This window comes from Oncorhynchus tshawytscha, linkage group LG06 (genome assembly GCF_018296145.1).
Source record: "Oncorhynchus tshawytscha isolate Ot180627B linkage group LG06, Otsh_v2.0, whole genome shotgun sequence".
In the NCBI taxonomy this organism is placed as follows: domain Eukaryota; kingdom Metazoa; phylum Chordata; class Actinopteri; order Salmoniformes; family Salmonidae; genus Oncorhynchus; species Oncorhynchus tshawytscha.
This window is the reverse complement of record NC_056434.1, coordinates 15,333,854-15,359,681: the sequence shown is the minus strand read 5'-3', so window position 1 is coordinate 15,359,681 and position 25,828 is coordinate 15,333,854. Positions and strand designations below refer to the sequence as shown.

Sequence of the window (25,828 nt, the reverse complement as noted above, 5' to 3'; positions counted from 1 at the left end):
GATGATAGCTCATAATAATTGCAGCAATTGTCATTTGTTTTTTAAAAGGACACATTTTTCATTTGGGATTTTCTCTATGCCTACATTCCCTCCATTTTGTCAAGCCATGGCTAATAGTATGATTTAGATAGAGATAGGACATTTCCCCATTCAAAATCCACTCAGTTCTGCCTCAGATGGATAGAGTTCATCCCTAATTCTGAAGGATGCTGTAGACTTCATGTAACTCCTTCACTAGAGACCCGGTTTCTCTCCTGAGTGACTGAAGACACTAATGCTTCATGGCTAGAATTCCTGGCCTGGATAGACGAGGCACTGAGCTACCCTTAAAATCATTCCTCTTTCTGCACTGATCTATCTAACCAGTTGTCCTCGTTACAGTAATGAACCACCAGGGATTGAGACAAGCTGCAGAGGAAGAAGGAAACCATTAGACCACATAGCCCGCTAAGACATTTTCTCATTATCGATTATTTTGCTGCTTGAAATCCCAGCTTGTCTGACAGGATATTTCTTCTTTGATATAGTCATTTTTTTCTCTGTGGCTAAACCTGCTTCAAATTTCTGTATACTCCTCCCTGTCACACCATGTGCAATTAGGGTTTACTGTTAGGTCTGTTTGTCAACAAAACGTTTGGTTTTTATAGACATGCTGCCAGACTGTCATAATAGGATATCTGTGTCAGAGTCTGTGGGGATATTATAGCCTAGGTCACAGTTTTGTGCCAGGCTAGCTTTAAACGTTGCCAGAATCCCAGTTTGTGGGGAGTTTGGATTACTGGCAGAATTAGGGACCATCCCAAGGGGAGTGGAATCAGGGTTTCCAATGTGCTTTAGTGTGGCTTTAGCCTAAATGCTGTGTACAGTGGACTACCACTGAAACACTGGTTACCTGATTCTGAGGCATGAGCAGAAAGGTCAAAACATATATCATAATCTGGTTATTGAAAATGTCCCACTCATCCTTCTTTCATAACAAATTATTTCAATCTGAATTGACGAAGTGAACAACAAAACATACCAAAACAATTTCTCCATTCCAGCCAGCAACATCAATCATATAATAGTCTGGATAGGTCACCATTTTAAGATTTAATTGTAGGTGCCATCCCCAGGTCATGCTGGTACGCCCTATCACTCCTCTGGCACACAGCTGGATTATCCCCAGCTAAAGCCTTTATATTCCTGAGGGAAGCTTGAGCTATCAGCAGACAACCAGGACGCTCTGTAGGGAGCTCACAAAGCCAGACACTGGTGGCAAATAGACCTAACCTTCCATCCTCAAAATAACCCCTTGGAGAATATTGATTTGAGGAAAAGGCTTGGATTTTACATTGACTTGGCTGTGATTTCAGGCGGCCTACTAAGGAAAAATAAATGACAGGAATAGGAGGCATACAGTAGTTGCTTTGCTTTTTTCATCTCTAGGAGGACATTGTAATTACAACAGGTTGTGACTCATTTTTGGATTCACTGTGGCCACAACAATTTCATTTGACTGGGATTCTGGTTGGACACAGATAGTGAATTGCTTTCTCTTCCCTAGGGGGTTCTGAAGGGGCTGCAAAGCAAACTGGAGCTGGAAGCTGGCACTTTGGCCTCTTCCGGGAGGACTGATGTGCTGGACCAGCTCAAAGGTATGTGTGCCTTAACCCTGTGCTTTTCTGTCTATTTTCCCACTATTTAATGTCTGTTTAGACTGATATTGTGCAGAACTCATTAATTAATTCAATATCAGCTATTCCAATCATTCATTTTGAGAAAATAAAATCATATTCAAATATGAATGACATTTCTCTCTCAGAGTTGCACATGGACTTGACCAACTACTATGAGCTGAAGTACCAGCCGCAAAACATGCGCGTTCTCCCAGACAGTCTAGCCAGTCTGGCAGCTCAGTCGGGTGACATGGACGATTGTCTGGCCTGCTTGCCTCCCTCCTCCTCCAGAGCCAGGAGCCCCCTGCGGCCTTCATCCCGCCAGAGCTCCTCTCTGTCTGGGGAGGGCACGGCTGTGAACCCTGGAGCCCTGACCAAAGTCATGCTGGGAGACAGACGCATCACGGCCCAGCATCTGGAAGACCTCTACAAAGAGAGGTTAGCACTTTACCATAGTTCAATCAGATGTATGTATTACTAGTAATACTAAATCAAACATCTTTAAAATAATACCTTAAAAATAATAATTCACTATAAATCAGTAGTCCCTTCAACAACAACAAAAAAGTGAGGTACTATGAATCCCCAGTGATGTTGTGGTGGATGGTAGTCAATGTGTTAAATGTAGCTGGGTGTGTTCCAGAACGATGTTGCTAAGTGAGATAGACAAGGAGGAGCGGGAGCGTCACTGGTACTACAGCCAGCTCCAGGGACTGTCTCAGCGGCTGAACCAACTGCCACGCATCGACACGGTGAGAGCACTTCAACACCACTGAGTCTCCAGAATATTCTCTCCTGCACAGTGCTCAGACACAGTGGACCATAACGTACAGTACAAAGTATACTTGTACTCAGCACTCAGTTGCAGGAAATGTAAACTGTCGCCCCCTCGTATTTCATTGTGTGCTTGTTGTTTGAAAATGACTATTTGGAAACAGTTTAGAGTATGAGTAGAGCATTACTTTATTATTTCAGAGACAGACACAACATGTCTTATTGCTCATTGCTTTCTTGCATGTTCATTGTCATGAAATCAACTCATTATTGTTTTAACAGGCGCACAGGCGAGAGTTAAACCATCAAGTAGAATAATGACCCAGATATTTCACAGGATGTATAAATGTGAAGCATCCACTTGGTATTTCCACTCACTACCAAATATGGTGATGAGAGGAAGCCCAGCGGCCGGCAGTGTGAGAAGATGGAGCGTGATGGATTTTGGCAGACATTCTGCAGATTTTTTCGTCAATTAAGCCAAAGTTTCGTCAATTTGCCAAAGTTTCACATTTTTTGTTGTTGTTTAGAAGGAGTGCAAGGGCGAATTCAGTTATTGCACACGCGCACTTCACAGAGTAGGTCGTTCCATAACAGAAATGTGCAAATAAATGCTAGATTGCACCAGTAGGATCTCTCTAGCTCATGCTTGGTTCTGCCCACTATGATTCATTTGGTCCCATTGGAAACAACAGGCTCTGGTCTATCTTGGGTTAAATCTTTGGTTAAACTCTTTGGCAGAGAAGCTAGCGTCCATTTTGTTTCAGAATGCCCCAAAATGGAGGCTTGTGTTGTGCAGAAACTAATCTCTTTTTCCTTATCTTAACAGTTCTCCATACAGATTGACCTCATTCGCCAGCAGCTGGAGTTCGAGGCACAGCAGTTGCGTTCTGTCATGGAGGAACGCTTCGGAACCAGCGATGAAATGGTCCAGAGGACACAGGTAAGGAGAGGCACTCTCTGCCATGTCTGTCTCTGTCATGGCAACACACACAGTAACATTTGGCAACTATTCTCAATATCTTCACTTACATTATTGCATGTGGAACTTCTTTCTGAAACATGTTTTGGATGCAACCCACACATTTTACATGAAAAACCAAGAAATTAAAACTGCTCTCAGAGGGTGTTGTACAATGTTTGGACAATGTTTGTCGTGCCACAAAATGACTGTGGCGACTAAAGACTCTCTCTCTGTCTCGCCTCACAGATCCGTGTGGCTCGTCTGGAACAGCTGGAGAAAGAACTACAGGAGGCCCAGGAGTCCAAAGGCACCCAGGAGAAGAGCCTGTGTGAGGTGAGAACACAGTTCGGACATATAAAGTTGGTATTTGAAAACTATTTCTAGATGCATATTTTCAGTTTTTCCCGAACCCACTTCAGTCGCGTAAAAGAAGTAAGCTTGCGCTGCTCTTGCTGGCACATGTGCAGATCAAATACAACACAGTAAGTATGATTAAGAAGTTTACATGAAAGATCGCTCATAAAACCAGGTGTTTTAATCGGCGTATGCTTACTTCGATTATAACCTGACGCCGATTTAAGATAAGCAGAGTAAGGTTTTTAAATGACTAATGCCATACTTGGCTTACTGCCATACTCAGTTTAATATCAAATTATTAGTCTGCATGTGAACATACTGTATTCAGTTTTCACAAAATGATTTTGTACTGTAAAAATGAAAGATGACAAGGATTATTTTCTTTACATAGCCACGCTACTGTTGTTTTTATTTCTTTACATACCTATTGTTCACTTTTCTTTTTTTTTTGCACTATTGGTTAGAGCCTGTAAGTGCCTCCTTGCAGCATGCCTAAGGCATGTTCTCGCAGATGAGCAGGGACCCTGGGCATCTTTCTTTTTGTGTTTTTCAAAGTCAGTAGAAAGGCCTCTTTAGTGTCCTAAGTTTTCATAACTGTGACCTTAATTGCCTACCATCTGTAAGCTGTTAGTGTCTTAACGACCGTTCCACAGGTGCATGTTCATTAATTGTTTATGGTTCATTGAACAAGCATGGGAAACAGTGTTTCAACCCTTTACAATGAAGATCTGTGAAGTTATTTGAATTTTTACGAATTATCTTTGAAAGACAAGGCCCTGAAAAAGGGACGTTTCTTTTTTTGCTGAGTTTATAATACTGTAGATTGTGGAATGTTGTGTTATCCTGTAATATACAGTTAATCCACTTTTTTCTCTCTCTCTCTCTCTCTCTCTCTCTCACTCTCTCTCTCTCTCTCTCTCTCTCTCTTTCTCTCTCTATCCCCCTCTATCTCTTTCTCTCTAACCCCTCCCTCTCTTGCTCTCTCTCTCCATCCCCCTCCGTCTCTCTCTGTCCCCCTCCATATCTCTCTCTCTCTCGCTTTCTCTATCCCCCTCCATCTCCCCACTCTCTCTCTCTCCATCCCACTTACCTTGCTCTCTATCGGTGCCGTGCTGCTATGCAGAACACAGGCTTTGCCCCTCTTTAGCTTGGCTCCAATTGGTAGCTCCTCCCAAAGAGTATAGTGTTGCTTGGGCACTGCAAGCTTGGCACAGTAGGAGTGGGTGTTTCGGTTGAGTGGGTCTCAGACTGGCCCGTTTAGGTGTCTGTGTATCTATCCTCTGGGGCTCTGTAGGAGAATAGCAATGAGTTCTCTAGTACCAAGATGCAGGAAGAATGTGAATTAAAAGGGACAACAATAGACACATTGTTCCATGTTTTTCTGGGCTATTGTCAACCATCTTGCATCACACAGCAGGTTCCTATGCAATCCATTGTGAGCGTTTGATTATTTATTTGAACTGCGTGGCTACGACAATTAAAGGGGTAAAATCCACGGCAGATTCAATCCATCAAAACACAGACACATTTAGCATGTTTATCTTGTTATCAGCGAGATCACACTTTATTACTTACAACATGGTGGAGCTATTCAGACTAGCATATGTCTAATAGCCCTTCCCCTTTGTCTGAAAGCTTGTCTTCGGTGTGATCAGGCACAAGCCTGGTTACCATGGTGATCGACTGGGGGAATGAAAGAGTTGATAGATGACTCTCTGAAGATTTGTGATGGAGCCAATTGGTTTGTTGAATCCAAATGGAGTGTGTCTGTATGCTGGGAGTGTGCAACTCATACCTTATGAGAAAAGACATGAATGTCTGTCTGCACGGCAAATATTAAGATGCAGGAGGTGAAATTAATTGTATTGATATCGGTTAGTTGACTACTGACAATAACATCTCACTCTGGTGTTCACTTCAGGAGATACTAATGCTGATTACTAAATACTTTTTAAAATGTTTGGACAGCAAATTTATGTCATTTATTTTTTTCCTATGATCTACTAATGCCAGAGGCTGGATACATTTGTTATTTATTCTGGCCTATTTATCGGGTATAATTATATTTGCACGATCATTTTAATGGGATATTAACAAACATTATTTTAAATTAGATGTTCATAATCTTTCTATTCAGATGTAATTATTTCAAAATAAGTTTGTTAAACCCAATAAACTTAACCAACTCCAATTGTGTACATTCAGTATTGAATATAATTATAGAATATAATTTATCTACAAAGATATTAGTCTATTTTAGATCATCTATTCTATTTTAAATAATCAATAAGATTGTAATTTAGAGTGAAATTAATAACAAAATACATTTTTTCAAGGGAACTTGAAGGCCAGTCTTGATTTGTTTTGGATGATATTATATCAGTACTTTGACTCCAAGTATCAATTTTGAACAATTTTTGTAATATATACAGTAAATCAAATCAAATGTATTTATCAAATCAAATCAAATGTATTTATATAGCCCTTCGTACATCAGCTGATATCGCAAAGTGCTGTACAGAAACCCAGCCTAAACCCCAAACAGCAAGCAATGCAGGTGTAGAAGCACGGTGGCTAGGAAAACCTCCCTAGAAAGGCCAAAACCTAGGAAGAAACCTAGAGAGAAACCAGGCTATGTGGGGTGGCCAGTCCTCTTCTGACTGTGCCGGGTGGAGATTATAACAGAACATGGCCAAGATGTTCAAATGTTCATAAATGACCAGCATGGTCGTATAATAATAAGGCAGAACAGTCGAAACTGGAGCAGCAGCATGGTCAGATGGACTGGGGACAGCAAGGAGTCATCATGTCAGGTAGTCCTGGGGCATGGTCCTAGGGCTCAGGTCCTCCGAGAAAGAGAAAGAAAGAGAGAATTAGAGAGAGCATATGTGGGGTGGCCAGTCCTCTTCTGGCTGTGCCGGGTGGAGATTTTAACAGAACATGGCCAAGATGTTCAAATGTTCATAAATGACCAGCATGGTCGAATAATAATAAGGCAGAACAGTTGAAACTGGAGCAGCAGCACGGCCAGGTGGACTGTGGACAGCAAGGAGTCATCATGTCAGGTAGTCCTGGGGCATGGTCCTAGGGCTCAGGTCCTCCGAGAGAGAGAAAGAAAGAGAGAAGGAGAGAATTAGAGAACGCACACTTAGATTCACACAGGACACCAAATAGGACAGGAGAAGTACTCCAGATATAACAAACTGACCCTAGCCCCCCGACACATAAACTACTGCAGCATAAATACTGGAGGCTGAGACAGGAGGGGTCAGGAGACACTGTGGCCCCACCCGAGGACACCCCCGGACAGGGCCAAACAGGAAGGATATAACCCCACCCACTTTGCCAAAGCACAGCCCCCACACCACTAGAGGGATATCTTCAACCACCAACTTACCATCCTGAGACAAGGCTGAGTATAGCCCACAAAGATCTCTGCCATGGCACAACCCAAGGGGGGGCACCAACCCAGACATATATAGCCCTTCTTACATCAGCTGATATCTCAAAGTGCTGTACAGAAACCCAGCCTAAAACCCCAAACAGCAAGCAATGCAGGTGTAGAAGCACAGTCAAAGGTTTGGACACACCTAGTCATTCCAGTATTTTTTATTTTTGCTATTTTCTACATTGTAGAATAATAGTGAAGACATCAAAACTATGAAATAACACATATGGAATCATGTAGTAACCAAAAAAAGTGTTAAACAAATAAAAATATATTTTAGATTCTTAAAAATAGCCAACCTTTGCCTTGATGACAGCTTTGCACACTCTTGGCATTCTCTCTGTGATGTCTTCACTTTTATTCTACAATGTAGAAAATTGTAAAAATGAAGAAAAACTCTGGAATGAGTAACTTTTGACTGGTACTGTATATATATATATTTATTATCATGTTTTTCTAGGTAGTATTAGCTAGCGCTGGTCGGCTGTAACTCCACAAAACTCTGGTATTTTTCATCCTGTTCTTCTTTTGTTTTTCTCATCTTCTATTTAAGTTTTTTCAGCACTTTTATTTCCATGACTGATCAACATTTTTCTCATGCTCTCTCGTCTCTCTGCAGCCGACATATAGTGAGCAATATGCTGAGGAAATTGCAATAGAATCACAGTATAGAATCGCAATACATATACAGTAGAATCGTGATAATCGCAATACATACCGTATCAGCAGCGATGTATTGTGATAATATCGTATTGTGAGGCAATTCCCAGCCCTAATAGAAAGTTCAAAGCAAACCGCCTGCAATTGACTTTAATGCTACAAAATGAGAAATTTGAAACCATGTCATTTACGATCCCTCTTTCTTTGCAGATCTCAAGCTGTGAAAAGCAGCCTATTCCCGAAACTGAACATGCGTTGACTGCTTCTGCTCTGGATGCACAAGGAGATGGAAGCAAAGTAAGGCCATCATCACATCTTTAGTAATAATGAATGGAGTTTGCAGTAGTGGCTCTGCATTTTTTAGATGACTATTTGTGTGTGGACAATAATCAGATCCCATCGAGCCATGTGTAGTGAAAGTAGATCTTACATGCTTATGATAATATTCAACCACCATTTTCCGACGGGGTATTTCGATGGTTTTGCATATGTAACCCTCTCACCAGGCTCGAATTTGACTCTTACAATATTACCTTACTTAGATTTCTGAACGAGATGGGATATTAGGTGAGAAGGACATAAGAATCCCTATTGTAAACTCGCCAGGGTGATTACAAACTAGGGTAATAACTTCAGATAAAATTTAAAATTGTAGGTTTCTTCCAAGGTTCTGGCCTTTCTAGGGAGTTTTTCCTAGCCATCGGTGCTTCTACATTTGCATTGCTTGCTGTTTAGGGTTTTAGGCTGGGTTTCTGTACAGCACTTTGTGACATCGGCTGATGTAAAAAGGGCTTTACAAACTAAGCATCGGGGAGTGCTGGCTTTCCGGTTGGTGACGTCGGGTCCGGGGGCCGCCACCGATAGAACCGGGGGTGCCTAAGCCAGCTCGTCAGGCTGTCACGCCCTAGCTGGCTCGAGAGGTTTTTTGCCCCGGTTGGCTCGGAAGGCGGCCATCCCACGTCAAGCCTCAGCCAGATCGTCAGGTTTTTACGCCCAGCCGGCTCGTCAGGCTGCTACGCCTCCGACGGATCATCTGACTCCCACCCCTCAGCGGGATTGACAGGCCTTCATGCCTCAGCCGGATCGTCAAACTCCTATGCCTCAGCCGGCTCGCCAGGCTCTCACACCTCTGCCGGTTCATCGGGGGTACTGTCACGCCTGCTCCCGCTCTTTCCCCCTGGTGCTCGAGGGCGCCAGGCTCCCCAGCATTACGCACTCCTGCCACCATCATTACGCCAACCTGCCTTCCTCCGTCACGCGCATCAGCGATTATTGGACTCACCTGGAATCAATCACCTCTGTCATTACCTCCCCTATATCTGTCTGTTCCCCCGCTCTGTTCCCGGCTTCAGCATTGATTGTCATATGTCCTTGTATACCCGTGTGCTGACTCTGTTCCTGTCTTGTTTCATGTCTGTTCCGAATTAAATGTTTGACTCACCATACCTGTTTCTCTACTCTAGCGTTGGTCCTTACAGTTACTGACTACTCGTAGATATTTCCTCAGCACCGTATAGCAGTTTGGTGCAGGTGAGGTGTCCTCACAAGATCCACAGCAAACACAGTTTTCAATGCAGCCAGTACTCCGTAGCAGCAACCGATATCCCGTGGAAACCATAATTCGCCGATCGTTCACAAGTAATTCTCTCCAGACCTTGCAAGATGCTAGGCTAGCCTTGAGGATGTTGAATGTATCCACAATGCGAAGGCAGCTCCAGTCTCTAATAGGTCTTTCTTAACAATATAATAATACTCTCTTGTAAAAAATAAAATCAGTATTTCCCTTCAAAACTCTGTAGGTATGTCTTTGTTCCCTCCTTATAGTCTTCTTTAGTCATTTTTCTTCACCAACACTGACAACGTCTCTCCTCTCTCTTTTTTCAACGTCCCCCTCTCTCTTTTTTTCAACCCAGGCCTCCTGTTAACCAGGTCAACTGTCCCATTGGCCACATCATAACAAGCTACTTCATTAGTCACAACTTAACCAGATACATGGGAAACTTAAACTTAACAGTAAACCAACCTATTCACAAGTACATTAATAAAGAAACATTGCTTCAAAAGAAATGCATTAACGACATAACAAATCAGGAGCAATTCTATCACCTTTTAAATATAATATCAATGAATTATAACAAATAAACTCTATGCTTGGTTTTAACAAAGGTATTAGACATAATATGCAAGTTATGCTTATAATCATTGCTATAAAATATTGAGGCATCTCTCAGTCGACTTATCTGCCAAAATAAAGGTAAATAAATGAATGAATAAAATATGTACTCTCCACTGCCATGTATTTCACCTGGATTAGGTGGAGATGGTGTTCTGGCTGCTCTCCATGCTGGCCAACCGGGACAAGGAGGAGATGTCTCGCACTCTGCTGGCCTTGTCCAGCTCCCAAGACAGCTGCATCGCCATGCGCAAGTCCGGCTGCGTTCCCCTGCTGGTGCAGATCCTGCACGACGGCCCAGGGGGCGCCGGAGAGTCGGCCAGGAGTGTAGCATGCAGCCGGGAGGCCCAGTCCAGAGCCAGCACTGCCCTGCATAACATAGTGTACTCCCAGCCCGACGAGGGCCAGGCCCGGCGGGAGATGAGGGTGCTGCACGTGCTGGAGCAGATCCGCTCGCACTGTGACAGCGGCTGGGACTGGATTGAGAGCCATGTGCGTACTCCCTCTCCTGGAGGTACTACAACCACAGGTTAGTAGAGGAGGATTATTTTAGGAGATTAATGTGATCTCTATAGCAGACTGTGGATTATATAGTGATGTGAGAGTAATTCAAGATATACTTGTCCGTGTTCCGTTCAGACATCCCTGAGCCAGTGGAGCCCCAGATCTGCCAGGCCATGTGTGCTGTCATGAAGCTTTCCTTCGAGGAGGAGTACCGAAGAGCCATGAATGAACTAGGTTAGTGAACAACACGTCAACGGGAAATATACAGACGATAAAGCATAACCATAAAGAAAAATATGATATGTGAATGAATCTATTATTCAGTTTGTGATGTGCTTGGCGGGTGTATCTGTTTAGGAGGGTTGCAGGTGGTTGCAGAGGTGATGCACTTGGACCAGGAGCTGTACGGCATGCAGAACGATCCCATCAATATGGCACTTCGACGCTACGCGGGAATGGCACTGACAAACCTTACTTTCGGAGATGTCGTCAACAAGGTATCATCCGAAAAGCATCGAACCACTGAAAGGGATACATATTTATCTGATTTGTAAAGGCATTTTTCAATAAATCAAATCAAATCAAATTTTATTTGTCACATACACATGGTTAGCAGATGTTAATGCGAGTGTAGCGAAATGCTTGTGCTTCTAGTTCCGACAATGCAGTAATAACGAACAAGTAATCTAACTAACAATTCCAAAAAACTACTGTTTTATACACAGTGTAAGGGGATAAAGAATATGTACATAAGGATATATGAATGAGTGATGGTACAGAGCAGCATAGGCAAGATACAGTAGATGATATCGAGTACAGTATATACATATGAGATGAGTATGTAAACCAAGTGGCATGGTTAAAGTGGCTAGTGATACATGTATTACATAAAGATGCAGTCGATGATATAGAGTACAGTATATACGTATGCATATGAGATGAATAATGTAGGGTAAGTAACATTATATAAGGTAGCATTGTTTAAAGTGGCTAGTGATATATTTACATCATTTCCCATCAATTCCCATTATTAAAGTGGCTGGAGTTGAGTCAGTGTCATTGACAGTGTGTTGGCAGCAGCCACTCAATGTTAGTGGTGGCTGTTTAACAGTCTGATGGCCTTGAGATAGAAGCTGTTTTTCAGTCTCTCGGTCTTTGATGCACCTGTACTGACCTCGCCTTCTGGATGACAGCGGGGTGAACAGGCAGTGGCTCGGGTGGTTGATGTCCTTGATGATCTTTATGGCCTTCCTGTAGCATCGGGTGGTGTAGGTGTCCTGGAGGGCAGGTAGTTTGCCCCCGGTGATGCGTTGTGCAGACCTCACTACCCTCTGGAGAGCCTTACGGTTGAGGGCGGTGCAGTTGCCATACCAGGCGGTGATACAGCCCGCCAGGATGCTCTCGATTGTGCATCTGTAGAAGTTTGTGAGTGCTTTTGGTGACAAGCCGAATTTCTTCAGCCTCCTGAGGTTGAAGAGGCGCTGCTGCGCCTTCCTCACGATGCTGTCTGTGTGAGTGGACCAATTCAGTTTGTCTGTGATGTGTATGCCGAGGAACTTAAAACTTGCTACCCTCTCCACTACTGTTCCATCGATGTGGATGGGGGTGTTCCCTCTGCTGTTTCCTGAAGTCCACAATCATCTCCTTAGTTTTGTTGACGTTGAGTGTGAGGTTATTTTCCTGACACCACACTCCGAGGGCCCTCACCTCCTCCCTGTAGGCCGTCTCGTCGTTGTTGGTAATCAAGCCTACCACTGTTGTGTCGTCCGCAAACTTGATGATTGAGTTGGAGGCGTGCGTGGCCACACAGTCGTGGGTGAACAGGGAGTACAGGAGAGGGCTCAGAATGCACCCTTGTGGGGCCCCAGTGTTGAGGATCAGCGGGGAGGAGATGTTGTTGCCTACCCTCACCACCTGGGGGCGGCCCGTCAGGAAGTCCAGTACCCAGTTGCACAGGGCGGGGTCGAGACCCAGGGTCTCGAGCTTGATGACGAGCTTGGAGGGTACTATGGTGTTGAATGCCGAGCTGTAGTCGATGAACAGCATTCTCACATAGGTATTCCTCTTGTCCAGATGGGTTAGGGCAGTGTGCAGTGTGGTTGAGATTGCATCGTCTGTGGACCTATTTGGGCGGTAAGCAAATTGGAGTGGGTCTAGGGTGTCAGGTAGGGTGGAGGTGATATGGTCCTTGACTAGTCTCTCAAAGCACTTCATGATGACGGATGTGAGTGCTACGGGGCGGTAGTCGTTTAGCTCAGTTACCTTAGCTTTCTTGGGAACAGGAACAACGGTGGCCCTCTTGAAGCATGTGGGAACAGCAGACTGGTATAGGGATTGATTGAATATGTCCGTAAACACACCGGCCAGCTGGTCTGCGCATGCTCTGAGGGCGCGGCTGGGGATGCCGTCTGGGCCTGCAGCCTTGCGAGGGTTAATACGTTTAAATGTCTTACTCACCTCAGCTGCAGTGAAGGAGAGACCGCATGTTTTCGTTGCAGGCCGTGTCAGTGGCACTGTATTGTCCTCAAAGCGGGCAAAAAAGTTATTTAGTCTGCCTGGGAGCAAGACATCCTGGTCCGTGACTGGGCTGGATTTCTTCCTGTAGTCCGTGATTGACTGTAGACCCTGCCACATGCCTCTTGTGTCTGAGCCGTTGAATTGAGATTCTACTTTGAATTGAGATTCTACTTTTTTTCTACTCTGTACTGGCGCTTAGCTTGTTTGATAGCCTTGCGGAGGGAATAGCTGCACTGTTTGTATTCAGTCATGTTACCAGACACCTTGCCCTGATTAAAAGCAGTGGTTCGCGCTTTCAGTTTCACACGAATGCTGCCATCAATCCACGGTTTCTGGTTAGGGAATGTTTTAATCGTTGCTATGGGAACGACTTCTTCAACGCACGTTCTAATGAACTCGCACACCGAATCAGCGTATTCGTCAATGTTGTTGTCTGACGCAATACGAAAGATCTCCCAGTCCACGTGATGGAAGCAGTCTTGGAGTGTGGAGTCAGCTTGGTCGGACCAGCGTTGGACAGACCTCAGCGTGGGAGCCTCTTGTTTTAGTTTCTGTCTGTAGGCAGGGATCAACAAAATGGAGTCGTGGTCAGCTTTTCCGAAAGGGGGCGGGGCAGAGCCTTATATGCGTCGCGGAAGTTAGAGTAACAATGATCCAGGGTCTTTCCACCCCTGGTTGCGCAATCGATATGCTGATAAAATTTAGGGAGTCTTGTTTTCAGATTAGCCTTGTTAAAATCCCCAGCTACAATGAATGCAGCCTCCGGATAAATCGTTTCCAGTTTGCAGAGAGTTAAATAAAGTTAGTTCAGAGCCATCGATGTGTCTGCTTGGGGGGATATATACGGCTGTGATTATAATCGAAGAGAATTCCCTTGGTAGATAATGCGGTCTACATTTGATTGTGAGGAATTCTAAATCAGGTGAACAGAAGGATTTGAGTTCCTGTATGTTTCTTTCATCACACCATGTCACGTTGGCCATAAGGCATACGCCCCGCCCCTCTTCTTACCAGAAAGATGTTTGTTTCTGTCGGCGCGATGCGTGGAGAAACCCGCTGGCTGCACCGCTTCGGATAGCGTCTCTCCAGTGAGCCATGTTTCCGTGAAGCAGAGAACGTTACAGTCTCTGATGTCCCTCTGGAATGCTACCCTTGCTCGGATTTCATCAACCTTGTTGTCAAGAGACTGGACATTGGCAAGAAGAATGCTAGGGAGTGGTGCACGGTGTGCCCGTCTCCGGAGTCTGACCAGAAGACCGCTTCGTTTCCCTCTTTTTCGGAGTCGTTTTTTTGGGTCGCTGCATGGAATCCACTCCGTTGTCCTGTTTGTAAGGCAGAACACAGGATCCGCGTCGCGAAAAACATATTCTGGTTCGTACTGATGGTGAGTTGATGCTGATCTTATATTCAGTAGTTCTTCTCGACTATATGTAATGAAACCTAAGATGACCTGGGGTACTAGTGTAAGAAATAACATGTAAAAAAAACAAAAAACTGCATAGTTTCCTAGGAACGCGAAGCGAGGCGGCCATCTCTGTCGGCGCCGGAAAATAAAGACATACACCTTAGCCAAATACATTTAAACTCAGTTTTTCACAATTCCTGACATTTAATCCTAGTAAAAATTCCCTGTCTTAGGTCAGTTAGGATCACCACTTTATTTTAAGAATGTGAAATGTCAGAATAATAGTAGAGAGAATTATTGATTTCAGCTTTTATTTCTTTCATCTCATTCCCAGTGGGTCAGAAGTTTACATACACTCAATTAGTATTTGGTAGCATTGCCTTTAAATGGTTTAACTTGGGTCAAATGTTTTGGGTAGTCTTTCACAAGCTTCCCACAATACGTTGGGTGAACTTTGGGCAGTTCCTCTTGACAGAGCTGGTGTAACTGAGTCAGGTTTGTAGGCCTCCTTGCTCGCACATACTTTTTCAGTTCTGCCCACAAATTTTCTCTAGGATTGAGGTCAGGGCTTTGTGATGGCCACTCCAATACCTTGACTGTGTTGTCCTTAAGCCATTTCGCAACAACTTTGGAAGTATGCTTGTGGTCATTGTCCATTTGGAAGACCCATTTGCAACAAAGCTTTCACCTGACTGATGTCTTGAGATGTTCCTTCAATATATCCACATAATTGTCCTACCTCATGATGCCATCTATTTTGTGAAGTGCACCAGTCCCTCCTGCAGCAAAGAACCCGCACAACATGATGCTGCCACCCCCGTGCTTCACGGTTGGGATGGTGTTCTTCAGCTTGCAAGCCTCCCCCTTTTCCCCCCAAACATAACGATGGTCATTATGGCCAACAGTTCTATTTTTGTTTCATCAGACCAGAGGCCATTTCTCCGAAAAGTACGATCTTTGTCCCCATGTGCAGTTGCAAACCGTAGTCTGGATTTTTTATGGCGGTTTTGGTGAAGAAGCAGTGGCTTCTCCCTTAGTGAGCGGCCTTTCAGGTTATGTCGATATAGGGCTTATTTTACTGTGCATATAGATAATTTTGTACCTGTTTCCTTCAGCATCTTCACAAGGTCCTTTGCTGTTGTTCTGGGATTGATTTGCAATTTTCGAACCAAAGTCCGTTCATCTCTAGGAGACAGAACACATCTCCTTCCTGAGCTGTATGACGGCTGCGTGGCCCTATGGTGTTTGTACTTGCGTGCTATTGTTTGTACAGATGAACGTGGTACCTTCAGGCATTTGGAAATTGCTCCCAAGGATTAACCAGACTTGTGGAGGTCTACAATTTTTTTCTGAGGTCTTGACTGATTTCTTTTGATTTTCCCATTATGTCAAGCAAAGAGGCACTGAGTTTGAAGGTAGGCCTTGAAATACATCCACAGGCACACTTCCAATTGACTCAAATGATGTCAATTAGACTACTAGATGTTTCTAAAGCATGACATAATTTTCTGGAATTTTGCAAGCTGTTTAAAGGCACAGTCAACTTAGTGTATGTCAACTTCTGAGCCACTGGAATTGTGATACAGTGAATTATTAGTGAAATAATCTGTCTGTAAACAATCGTTGGAAAAATTACTTGTGTCATGCACAAAGTAGATGTCCTAACCGACTTGCCAAAACTATAGTTTGTTAACAAGAAATTTGTGGAGTGGTTGAAAAACTAGTTTTAATGACTCCAACTTAAGTGTATGTAAACTTCTGACTTCAACTATATGTCTGACCTTTATTTTACACAGGCCACTCTCTGCACAAAGAAAAGCTGCCTGCAGGCCATTGTCACCCAACTTGCATCTGATAGTGAGGAACTACATCAGGTTCGATGTTGTTACTACTATACTAAAGCTATTTCCAGAGTGTATTAATTCTGTCACCCTTTCAGGATCACTAGGCATTACTCTTTTTAGTTTCAGTGCTTCAAATATATTTTTACAATACCACATGGCTGAAGAGGTTATGTCTATTGTTCCCTCACAGGTAGTGTCGAGTATTCTTAGAAATCTGTCATGGCGTGCAGACATCAACAGCAAGAGGGTCCTTAGGGACGTGGGGAGTGTAACAGGATTGATAACCTGTGCTCTTCAAGCTACAAAGGTAAAATCACACCTAGATTATGTGATTAATTCATGTTGGCAATTGTAACCAAAGCAATTATCAAAGGAAATAATTGCAAAATATAATATATTTTTTAAATCTCTAATGCAATGTTAATGCAAAATCCCAATTTAGGAATCCACCTTGAAGAGCCTCCTCAGCGCTCTGTGGAATCTGTCAGCACACAGTCCTGAGAACAAGGTGGCCATTTGCTCAGTAGATGGGGCTCTGGGCTTCTTGGTCAGCACCCTCACCTACAGATGTCAGACCAACTCACTGGCAATCATTGAGAGTGGAGGTGGCATCCTGCGTAATGTGTCCAGTCTTGTGGCCACCAGGGACGATTACAGGTATTTCCTTGAATGGAATTCTACATCAGTGCAACTGTTCAATGATTATTGTCATCAATTTCTGCACATTTCATTCTGACATGCTTGTATACTTAGTATGTTCTCATTCTTTCAACACAGGCAAATCCTCAGGGAGCACAACTGCCTCCAAACGCTGCTACAGCACCTGCGCTCCCACAGCCTGACAATTGTGAGCAACGCTTGTGGGACCCTCTGGAATCTCTCTGCCCGCAGTCCCAAGGACCAGGAACTGCTGTGGGACCTGGGAGCGGTCAGCATGCTGCGCAACCTCATCCACTCCAAGCACAAAATGATAGCCATGGGAAGTGCCGCAGCTTTACGGAACCTGCTCACGAACCGGCCCTTCAAGTATAAGGATGCCGCGGTCATATCCCCTGGTTCCTGCATGCCCTCACTCTACATGAGGAAGCAGAAAGCACTAGAGGCTGAGCTAGATGCAAAGCACCTTGCGGAGACATTTGATTCTATTGAAAAAAAAACCTGTGCCAAGCATCCAAGCATCAACAAGCCACTGTGGCACATCGAGAGTCTGGCAAAAGATTATGCATCTGACTCGGGCTGCTTTGACGATGATGAGGCCCCTAATGTCTCCAGTAGTCTGGACACAGGGAGTTTCTCCATGCTCTCCATGTTCCTGACCAACTCCAACTTTCTTCAAAACCAGCCTCGCAAGAAGGACAGTGAACCGGTTAGAGATGTGGAGCCACCACAGACAGAGGAAAAGAAGCCAGTGCCTCCAGAAGATGAGGTGTCTGTTGCAGCAGAAAAATTAGCAAAAAAGATCACCAACACTGTGGCTAAGATTGATAAGCTTGTGGAGGACATTACCATGCATACATCTTCGGAGGACAGCTTTAGCCTTAGCTCAGAGGACCGTTTTGCAGACCTGCCCTATGGATCAGATGAACTCCATGAGGCCCGGGCCAAGTCATGCTCCCCCTGCCGCCTCTCTGATACCAGCAGCTATGCACACAGAGAACGTCTAAACAGAGCCCATGCTATCTTACGTCTCAAAACTACCCATGCAAGTTTGTCCACTGACAGTCTGAACAGTGGCAGCACCAGTGATGGCTATTGTGGTAGCAAGGACCAGATTAGGCCCTCAGCGAGACGGCCTAACAAGCTTGATCTTAAGGTGGCCCATCAAGAATACCTTAACGTCGGAGCTCATGTCCTCAATGAGGCAAATCAGATCGACGTACCAGAGAGAGATTCTGTGGACAGCAAAAATGTGAAATTGCCTGATCTTAATAGCACAGAAACAGAGAAGAGCCAAGCGTTGCCCCCTCAAACACCAGCTAGCCTATCAACTAAATTCTCTTCTGATGTCAGCATGACTTCCATAAAGCTGTCCCCTTCCTATCAACATGTCCCTCTAATTCAAAGTGTCGCTAAGTTTGGTGTTGCAAAGACTGCCATCAATGTACATGCAGCTCAAGCAATGAGGAGACAAGCCTGGGTCCCAACTGTGATGACTGGGGGGAGTTTAACCAAGTTTTCTCCAATGAGCTCTGCTAGAAGTCCTACCATTGGACCAATGGAGACACTGCAGAAGTATTCAGTGGAGAACACACCAATCTGTTTCTCCCGTTGCAGTTCCCTGTCCTCCCTCTCCTCTGGTGATGAAGCTCTTGACGGGCAGAGTCAAAGTGAAAATGAGTTAGAGAGTGACTCATCACTTGAGATCATTGAAGTGGAAGATGAGGATCTGGTAAAGAGGGAGGAGGAGAATGAGACCTTGGAGGATCTTAGTGATAGCCAACTGCTAGTCACTGATTCAAAAACCTGTCAAAGCCTTGGGACTGATCCAATTGAAATTCCCTGCCCAACCAAACATGAAAAGGTGTTCCTGAGGGGTGTCTCACCAGGCATACTTGAGGACAGATCACCTTCAAGTTCGTCAGAGAACTACATCCATGAGACCCCACTTGTGATGAGTCGTTGTAGCTCTGTCAGCTCACTGGGTAGCTTTGAATCTCACTCAATTGCCAGCTCCATACTAAGTGATCCATGCAGCGAAATGATCAGTGGGACCATAAGTCCAAGTGATCTTCCTGACAGTCCAGGGCAAACCATGCCTCCCAGTCGAAGCAAAACTCCATGCTTTGCTGAATCAAATGGTACAGAAAGCCAAAACGCCGGGACAGCAGGGCAGTGGGAAAGCAGCTTGCGCAAGTTCATGGACATTGCAGACTTTAAGGAAAGGTTCAACCTGCCTCCAGATTTAGACACCATGATCTACTTTACAGTGGAAAAGCCGACAGAGAACTTTTCATGCGCCTCTAGCTTGAGTGCTCTACCTCTTCATGAGCACTTCATTCAGAAGGATGTTGAACTGAAATTGACCCCCATACTCCAGCAAAAGGACAACAATCCAACATTCCCACAGGCTCAGGGAGAGCCAGATGACAATGAGCATCCTTCCTTTATGGACCAAGGGGAAAGATATAGTGAGGGCAATTCAGATGATGATATAGAAATTCTCAAAGAATGCATCAATTCAGCAATGCCCTCCAAGTTCAGGAAAGTAAGGCCCTCCCTGATCTCCACCTTACCCACCCATGTTCTAAACTCACAAACCCGAAAACCTATACCTGTTTATATGATGGTTCCTAACAATGCCAATCAAATGTGCTCAGGGAGAAGGATTGTAATGCAACAAAAGGACTTATATCTTGATGATTCCTCATACACTGATTCTGCCGAGGGCACTCCCGTAAACTTTTCCAGCACGACATCGTTAAGTGACGAAACACTTCAGTACCCAGTGAGGGACAAGGGGGCAAAAGATTGGAGGGTAAGAAATGTGAACAAACAGGAATTGTTGGATCAAGAGGCAAAGAGAATTGAAGACCTTCGGGTTTTCTCGCACTTCCACAAGAACACTAAAATGACCAGTCAGCCTGACATACCAGTCAATCAAATGAACAGGTCAATCAAACATGTCATTCCCACTCAAAGAGTACTGATGCAGAGCAAAGAGGTGGCTGATAGAGTGGCTAACCAGAGAAAGCATGATCAATCACCCATTCAACAAAGACAAAAGCAGGGACAGGTCCTGACAAGGAAACTGGATCTGCCTATCATAAAGCCAAACACAGAGGGGAACCAAAATCAGAGAGCACTCCAGGGGAACAAGGCTTTTCAGTCCATCTGCTGTCCCACAGAGGAAGCCATTTACTGCTTATACAATGAACAGACAGACAAAGAGGAGGGAGTGATTAAAAGGGCAGGGAAAAAACAGATGAGAGAGTCCAGCAAGAACACTCTCTCCCGAAGTATGACTAATATTGGTCGCATTGACAATTCCCAGACAAGACCCAAAGGTTTTAATAGGATCAAGCACAAACTAATAATGGACGAAACACCCCCATGTTATTCTCTTAGTGGATCTCTTAGCTCTTTGATTGATGCAGAATTTGAGGAACACCAATCAAAAGCCCAGCAAATATGGGTGAAAAACAAACACAACAAGATATCTAACCAGGCCCAACAAAAAAGACCAATGCACATCCACAATCAGTATGAGGAACAAAGCTCACCAAGCTCAGTCAGTATGGATTCAGAGGATGATCTTCTGCAAAAATGCATAACATCTGCAATGCCCAAGCAGAGGAAGAAGCTTTCTGCAAGAAAGAAAGCAGAGAAGAAGCAGAAACAAAGAAACGTCATGCAGAATGTGGCCAGTGGATGGAACAAAGAACAAGAATTTGACAGTGAGGATATGGCTTCGGATAAAGACTCAGACCTCAACAGTGTTGAATGGAGAGAAATACAAGAAGGCGCTAATTCTGTTGTCACACGCTTACAAGCATCAAAGTCTCAAGAACCGTCCTCTGAAGAGACCGAATCTGTACTCTCTTTTATGTCTGGATCTAGTTTTACTCCTAAAGAAAAGAAGATCTTTAAGGACAAAAAAGCTAACAAACCTCTGGACTTTAACCAACGTAAGCCAGTTCCAAATCTGCCAGTGGTCTTCAGAGGTAGAACGGTGACATACACCCCTAAGAAAGAGATAAATCTCTCACAAATACCTCCTCCTAACAAAATGTCACCCAAGACAGTTGCTCCAAAGAATCCAAACCTTGCTCAACAGAGGTCAAGGAGTCTCCACCGTTTGGGACAACCCCATGACTCCACACAGTGGTGTTTGCCGAAAAGAAGCTCAACCCCACCTCCGAGGATACCAAAGAGCTCATCATCTGGATCATCTCAAAGCTCTACTCCATCGAGACAGTCACCGAAGAAAATAACCTTCCCCTCACAAACTAGTCAATCTGTTTCCAAAAAAGATACCACACCAGCAAGTAGTCCACCTGAAAGGAATGGACGTTCCACTGTTCCTTCAAATCCGACCCCAAAATCTCCAGCACACAAAACACAGAAGTCACCCGTCCGAATACCCTTCATGCAGAATGCAGCAAGACAGTCCAGAACTCTATCACCATTGGTAACCAACCAACCCACAATTATCAGCAGGCAAAATAGTCAGGTGGCAGGAAAAAGAATACCTCCAGCCAATCGCATGACATCTGTCCATTCAAGCTGCAGCGAATCTGACCGCAATGGGTTCCTGAGGCAATTGACCTTCATCAAGGAATCAAAGACTATGATGAGACGTGACGGTCCGTCCTCACGCTCTGTTCCTACCTCGCAGCATGCATCGCCCAGAAAAGCAATCCCAGGTGCTCCTGCAGTCTTCCTCTGCTCATCTCGATGCCAAGAGCTAAAGGCAGTTGCTCAGGGACCAAGAAGGATGCAAGAAAGGGGGCCAGGGCAAAGGCAAGAGTCAAGGCAGGGGCTACAAAGGCAGACTGTGACTCTGTCCAGAGCCTGCTCTAGTGACCGAGACCTCTCAACCAGGCATCCAGCCAGGAGAACCAGCTCAGAGAGTCCCTGCAGGTTGCCTCAGAGGAACATCTCTGCAACCAAGCAGCAGGAAAGAGACACAATCAAGCGCCATTCCTCATCGCCCAGCATTAACATACTGAGCAGAGTAACCAGCCGCTCCTCGCTCCGCTCCTCGTCCTCTGACTCAAGTGGGCGAGCCAAGAGTGAGGACGATACAAATAAGAAGCAGCAGAGAACTGGATCACGTCTCAATGACAGAGTCACCTGGAGGAGAATTCGGGATGAGGATGTCCCTCAAATCTTGAAGAGCACTCTGCCATCTACTGCACTGCCTCTGTTGCCTGTTCCTGAAGGGCCAAAACCTAAACCACCGGCACTGCCAGGGAAACTGCCGACCATTTTACTTAATTCAAGAAAGACTAGCGACGCCACAGTCCAAACAGAGGATTTCTCGTCCAACAAGACCAACTCAAGCACCTCTCCAACTGTTGAGACAGCTCCAGTCATCTCAGAGGAGGCAGCGAGACTAGCCCTCCTTAGAAAGATCAGCATTGGCTCCGGCCAAGATGGAGGCTCTGATGGATCCCTAAAGAGCTACAGCACAGCCTCTACTGGAAATTCACACTCTGTGGAAACTCACACAGGTGGCGTCGGTCATTTCCGTCAGAGCTCCCCCAGCATGGCGGTTAGGGTTACCCCATTCAACTACATACCCAGCCCCATGGCTTGCTGCCTGCAAGACACACAGAGCCAAGAAACAACAATCAATGAGAAGTCATGTGATAAATCTGAAGCGCAGTAGCTACTACGTAGTACCGTATGTACTTCTGTACATTTGAGATGAATAAAATCCTACTGTGTTCCTGATTGATACTAACACTCAGATGGCTTAGTTGTGAATATCAATCATTTTACCTCGGGTATTGAACCTTTTTTTTCCTCACTGCTTCAGAAATATGTCTTCAAAAAACAACACTTGTCATGTCAAATCATCTGATCCCACATGCCATTCATACAAGTTGGATGTATGCATAAGACAAGACTTCAATGGATAGACTAACACTATCCTTTAGAGAGGAGTTACGGGGAATAGCCTATTCTCTTACAAAATAACATTTTTGTACTTTTTGTATTTGTATATAAATCATTGCCTGTTAGAAAAGTAGTGTAGACATGACAACATACAAAAAAAGAAAATTGTATGTGGATTCCAAGACATACAGTACCATCATCAAAATGAAGGAAGTACCATTAATGAAAAACAATATGCAAATTATTGAGTGAAAACCCGGCTGGAAGAGTTTGTGGTTTTGGAAAGGTACTACTGTGTCTCCAAACTAATTTGAGAAAGACCATTGAAATACATCAAAATAAGGACATAATCTCATGTACAGTATTTCTTATGTACTCACATGTCACTGCTTCACCTTCACCACACTACTCACTACTGAGGATACAACACTGTTAGCATTCACTTTTGAACCACTGCAGGAATTATTATTGCTAATAGTTAACCTTAAACAATCAGCACTGCTGGAACTCTGTGTTATCTGTATTCTGTCTTTAAAGTAGTATTTAAATGCGTGCAGGCATACGGTAGAACTATAAGCTTCCCAGTGAGCAAAAACAACTCTGTGTTGCTCCTTACAGCATGTTAAATACACCTGTATTACACCTCTTAATATTGTGGATGTTGGACTAAAATCAACTTCTCAGTGGTATTCTTCATTATTTAAAAAGTTCAACAAAAAAGAACCAGTAAACATGCATTTCTAGTCCATCTGCAATCTGGATCAAGTGGCAATGAAGTAACGTCATGCTCATTGATGCTCATTGTACATGAACAGGCTAAATGACTTGACTGTATTTCAAATTAATAGCTGTAAATGCCTTTGTCTATTGAATGCTATAACATATTTGTGTTTGCCTCTAGAATCAGTTCTACTTAAAGTAATCACAGGCAGGTAAAAGATGGTGTTAAGGTGGCTGATGGTCACTAAGAGAGAAACAACTGTTGGGTTTTACAGACGTGTACTCTTACAGAAATTATTCTGTATAACTATTTACAGAAATGTGTTAATATTTGCTTAAACGTCTTGCTGCCAGTAGTGATAGGTCAAAGAACTCAAGCACTAGAAATTAAAATTAATATTCTCTGTAGTTGTAACATCACCTGTTCATATGTTCTCTGGTCATATGTTCTCTGAGAGATGTAACCAAGACAAAAGTGCTTGACAAAAATGAATCTAATCTGGCTTGATCTCCATGACATTTAAGGGCTGTTTATTCTCATTAAATGTGCAGTGTTGAATTGTGTCAACAAGTAACATGTCCATGTTTTACTCGTGTTTTCAGTAATGCAATGAACCAAGTCTCTTTGTCACACAAACATTGTCACATAATGACCATTGATAATGTATAAACAGCCCTTAAAGACAAATAGTGAGTGTGCAGTATGTAGGAAAGTTTTGTCAAAGACGAAGACATCATCTTTGAAAGTTTTGTCAAGATCCTTACAACTGAAGTGTTGTATATGCTATGTTACGATTAAAATGTCCAAGGTCGTCCACCATGAATGTCATATGCTTTGTTTACACCTGGCATTACATTACTTCAAGTTATATTCAGTGCTTGGAAGCGCCAGAATGATTTGCAAACTGGTTGTGAACGAGTCTAATGAAATCACCTCCAAAGTTGGAACATAAAAGCTGATTTGCATCGGCCATGACTTGGAACTGGACTACTGTAGCAGTTTCCTGTGAAGATAACTGTCATTTTGATATTACCCACTTTGCTACAACTAGAATAAATGAAGTTGGACAACTGGGTGAAGGGAAGGAGGATTATAACAGATCAGATATGGGGGACAAGAAATCTCAAGCCAGGTGTGAACAGAGCCATAGGCAGCAAATGGTACAATGTGAAATAGGCCAAGGAATGAAAGTCATCATAATAAATGTTCTCATCAAATAAATTGTGGACACATTTCATTAACCTGTCTGACTAAAACCTTCATTTGAATTTTTCTTGAATTTGTCAAAACAATAAAATGGGCTTTCAATTATATTGACTTAGCATGCACACATGCCAATGAAATGTGGACATACTGACAGTTGTATGAGCTGTTATCACATGGCTAGATGTTATCACATGGCTAGATGTTATCACATGGCTAGATGTTATCACATGGCTAGATGTTATCACATGGCTAGGTGTTATCACATGGCTAGATATTATCACATGGCTAGATGATATCACATGGCTAGATGATATCACATGGCTAGATGTTATCACATGGCTAGATGTTATCACATGGCTAGATGTTATCACATGGCTAGATGATATCACATGGCTAGATGTTATCACATGGCTAGATGTTATCACATGGCTAGATGATATCACATGGCTAGATATTATCACATGGCTAGATGTTATCACATGGCTAGATGTTATCACATGGCTAGATGTTATCACATGGCTAGATGTTATCACATGGCTAGAGGTTATCACATGGCTAGATGATATCACATGGCTAGATATTATCACATGGCTAGACATTATCACATGGCTAGATGTTATCACATGGCTAGATGTTATCACATGGCTAGAGGTTATCACATGGCTAGATGATATCACATGGCTAGATATTATCACATGGCTAGATGTTATCACATGGCTAGATGTTATCACATGGCTAGATGATATCACATGGCTAGATGTTATCACATGGCTAGATATTATCACATGGCTAGATGTTATCACATGGCTAGATGTTATCACATGGCTAGATATTATCACATGGCTAGATGTTATCACATGGCTAGATGTTATCACATGGCTAGATATTATCACATGGCTAGATGTTATCACATGGCTAGATGTTATCACATGGCTAGATGTTATCACATGGCTAGATGTTATCACATGGCTAGATATTATCACATGGCTAGATGTTATCACATGGCTAGATGTTATCACATGGCTAGATGATATCA

At 43.7% G+C, this 25,828-nt stretch overlaps 1 protein-coding gene across 1 annotated transcript in view; it reads left to right on the top strand.

The window, feature by feature from the left end:
• Positions 1-24,842, top strand: part of LOC112252102 (adenomatous polyposis coli protein 2-like) — a 46,646-nt gene extending 21,804 nt beyond the window's left edge. The window contains exons 3-15 of the mRNA XM_024423051.2: positions 1,547-1,637; positions 1,805-2,096; positions 2,302-2,410; positions 3,262-3,375; positions 3,643-3,729; positions 8,072-8,158; positions 10,176-10,563; positions 10,674-10,772; positions 10,896-11,035; positions 16,257-16,334; positions 16,495-16,611; positions 16,747-16,961; positions 17,082-24,842. Of these exons, the coding sequence (XP_024278819.1) occupies positions 1,547-1,637; positions 1,805-2,096; positions 2,302-2,410; positions 3,262-3,375; positions 3,643-3,729; positions 8,072-8,158; positions 10,176-10,563; positions 10,674-10,772; positions 10,896-11,035; positions 16,257-16,334; positions 16,495-16,611; positions 16,747-16,961; positions 17,082-22,635 (7,371 nt within the window). The 3' untranslated portion in view covers positions 22,636-24,842. The remainder of the gene's footprint in view (positions 1-1,546; positions 1,638-1,804; positions 2,097-2,301; positions 2,411-3,261; positions 3,376-3,642; positions 3,730-8,071; positions 8,159-10,175; positions 10,564-10,673; positions 10,773-10,895; positions 11,036-16,256; positions 16,335-16,494; positions 16,612-16,746; positions 16,962-17,081) is intronic.
• The last annotated feature ends 986 nt before the right edge of the window (positions 24,843-25,828 follow it).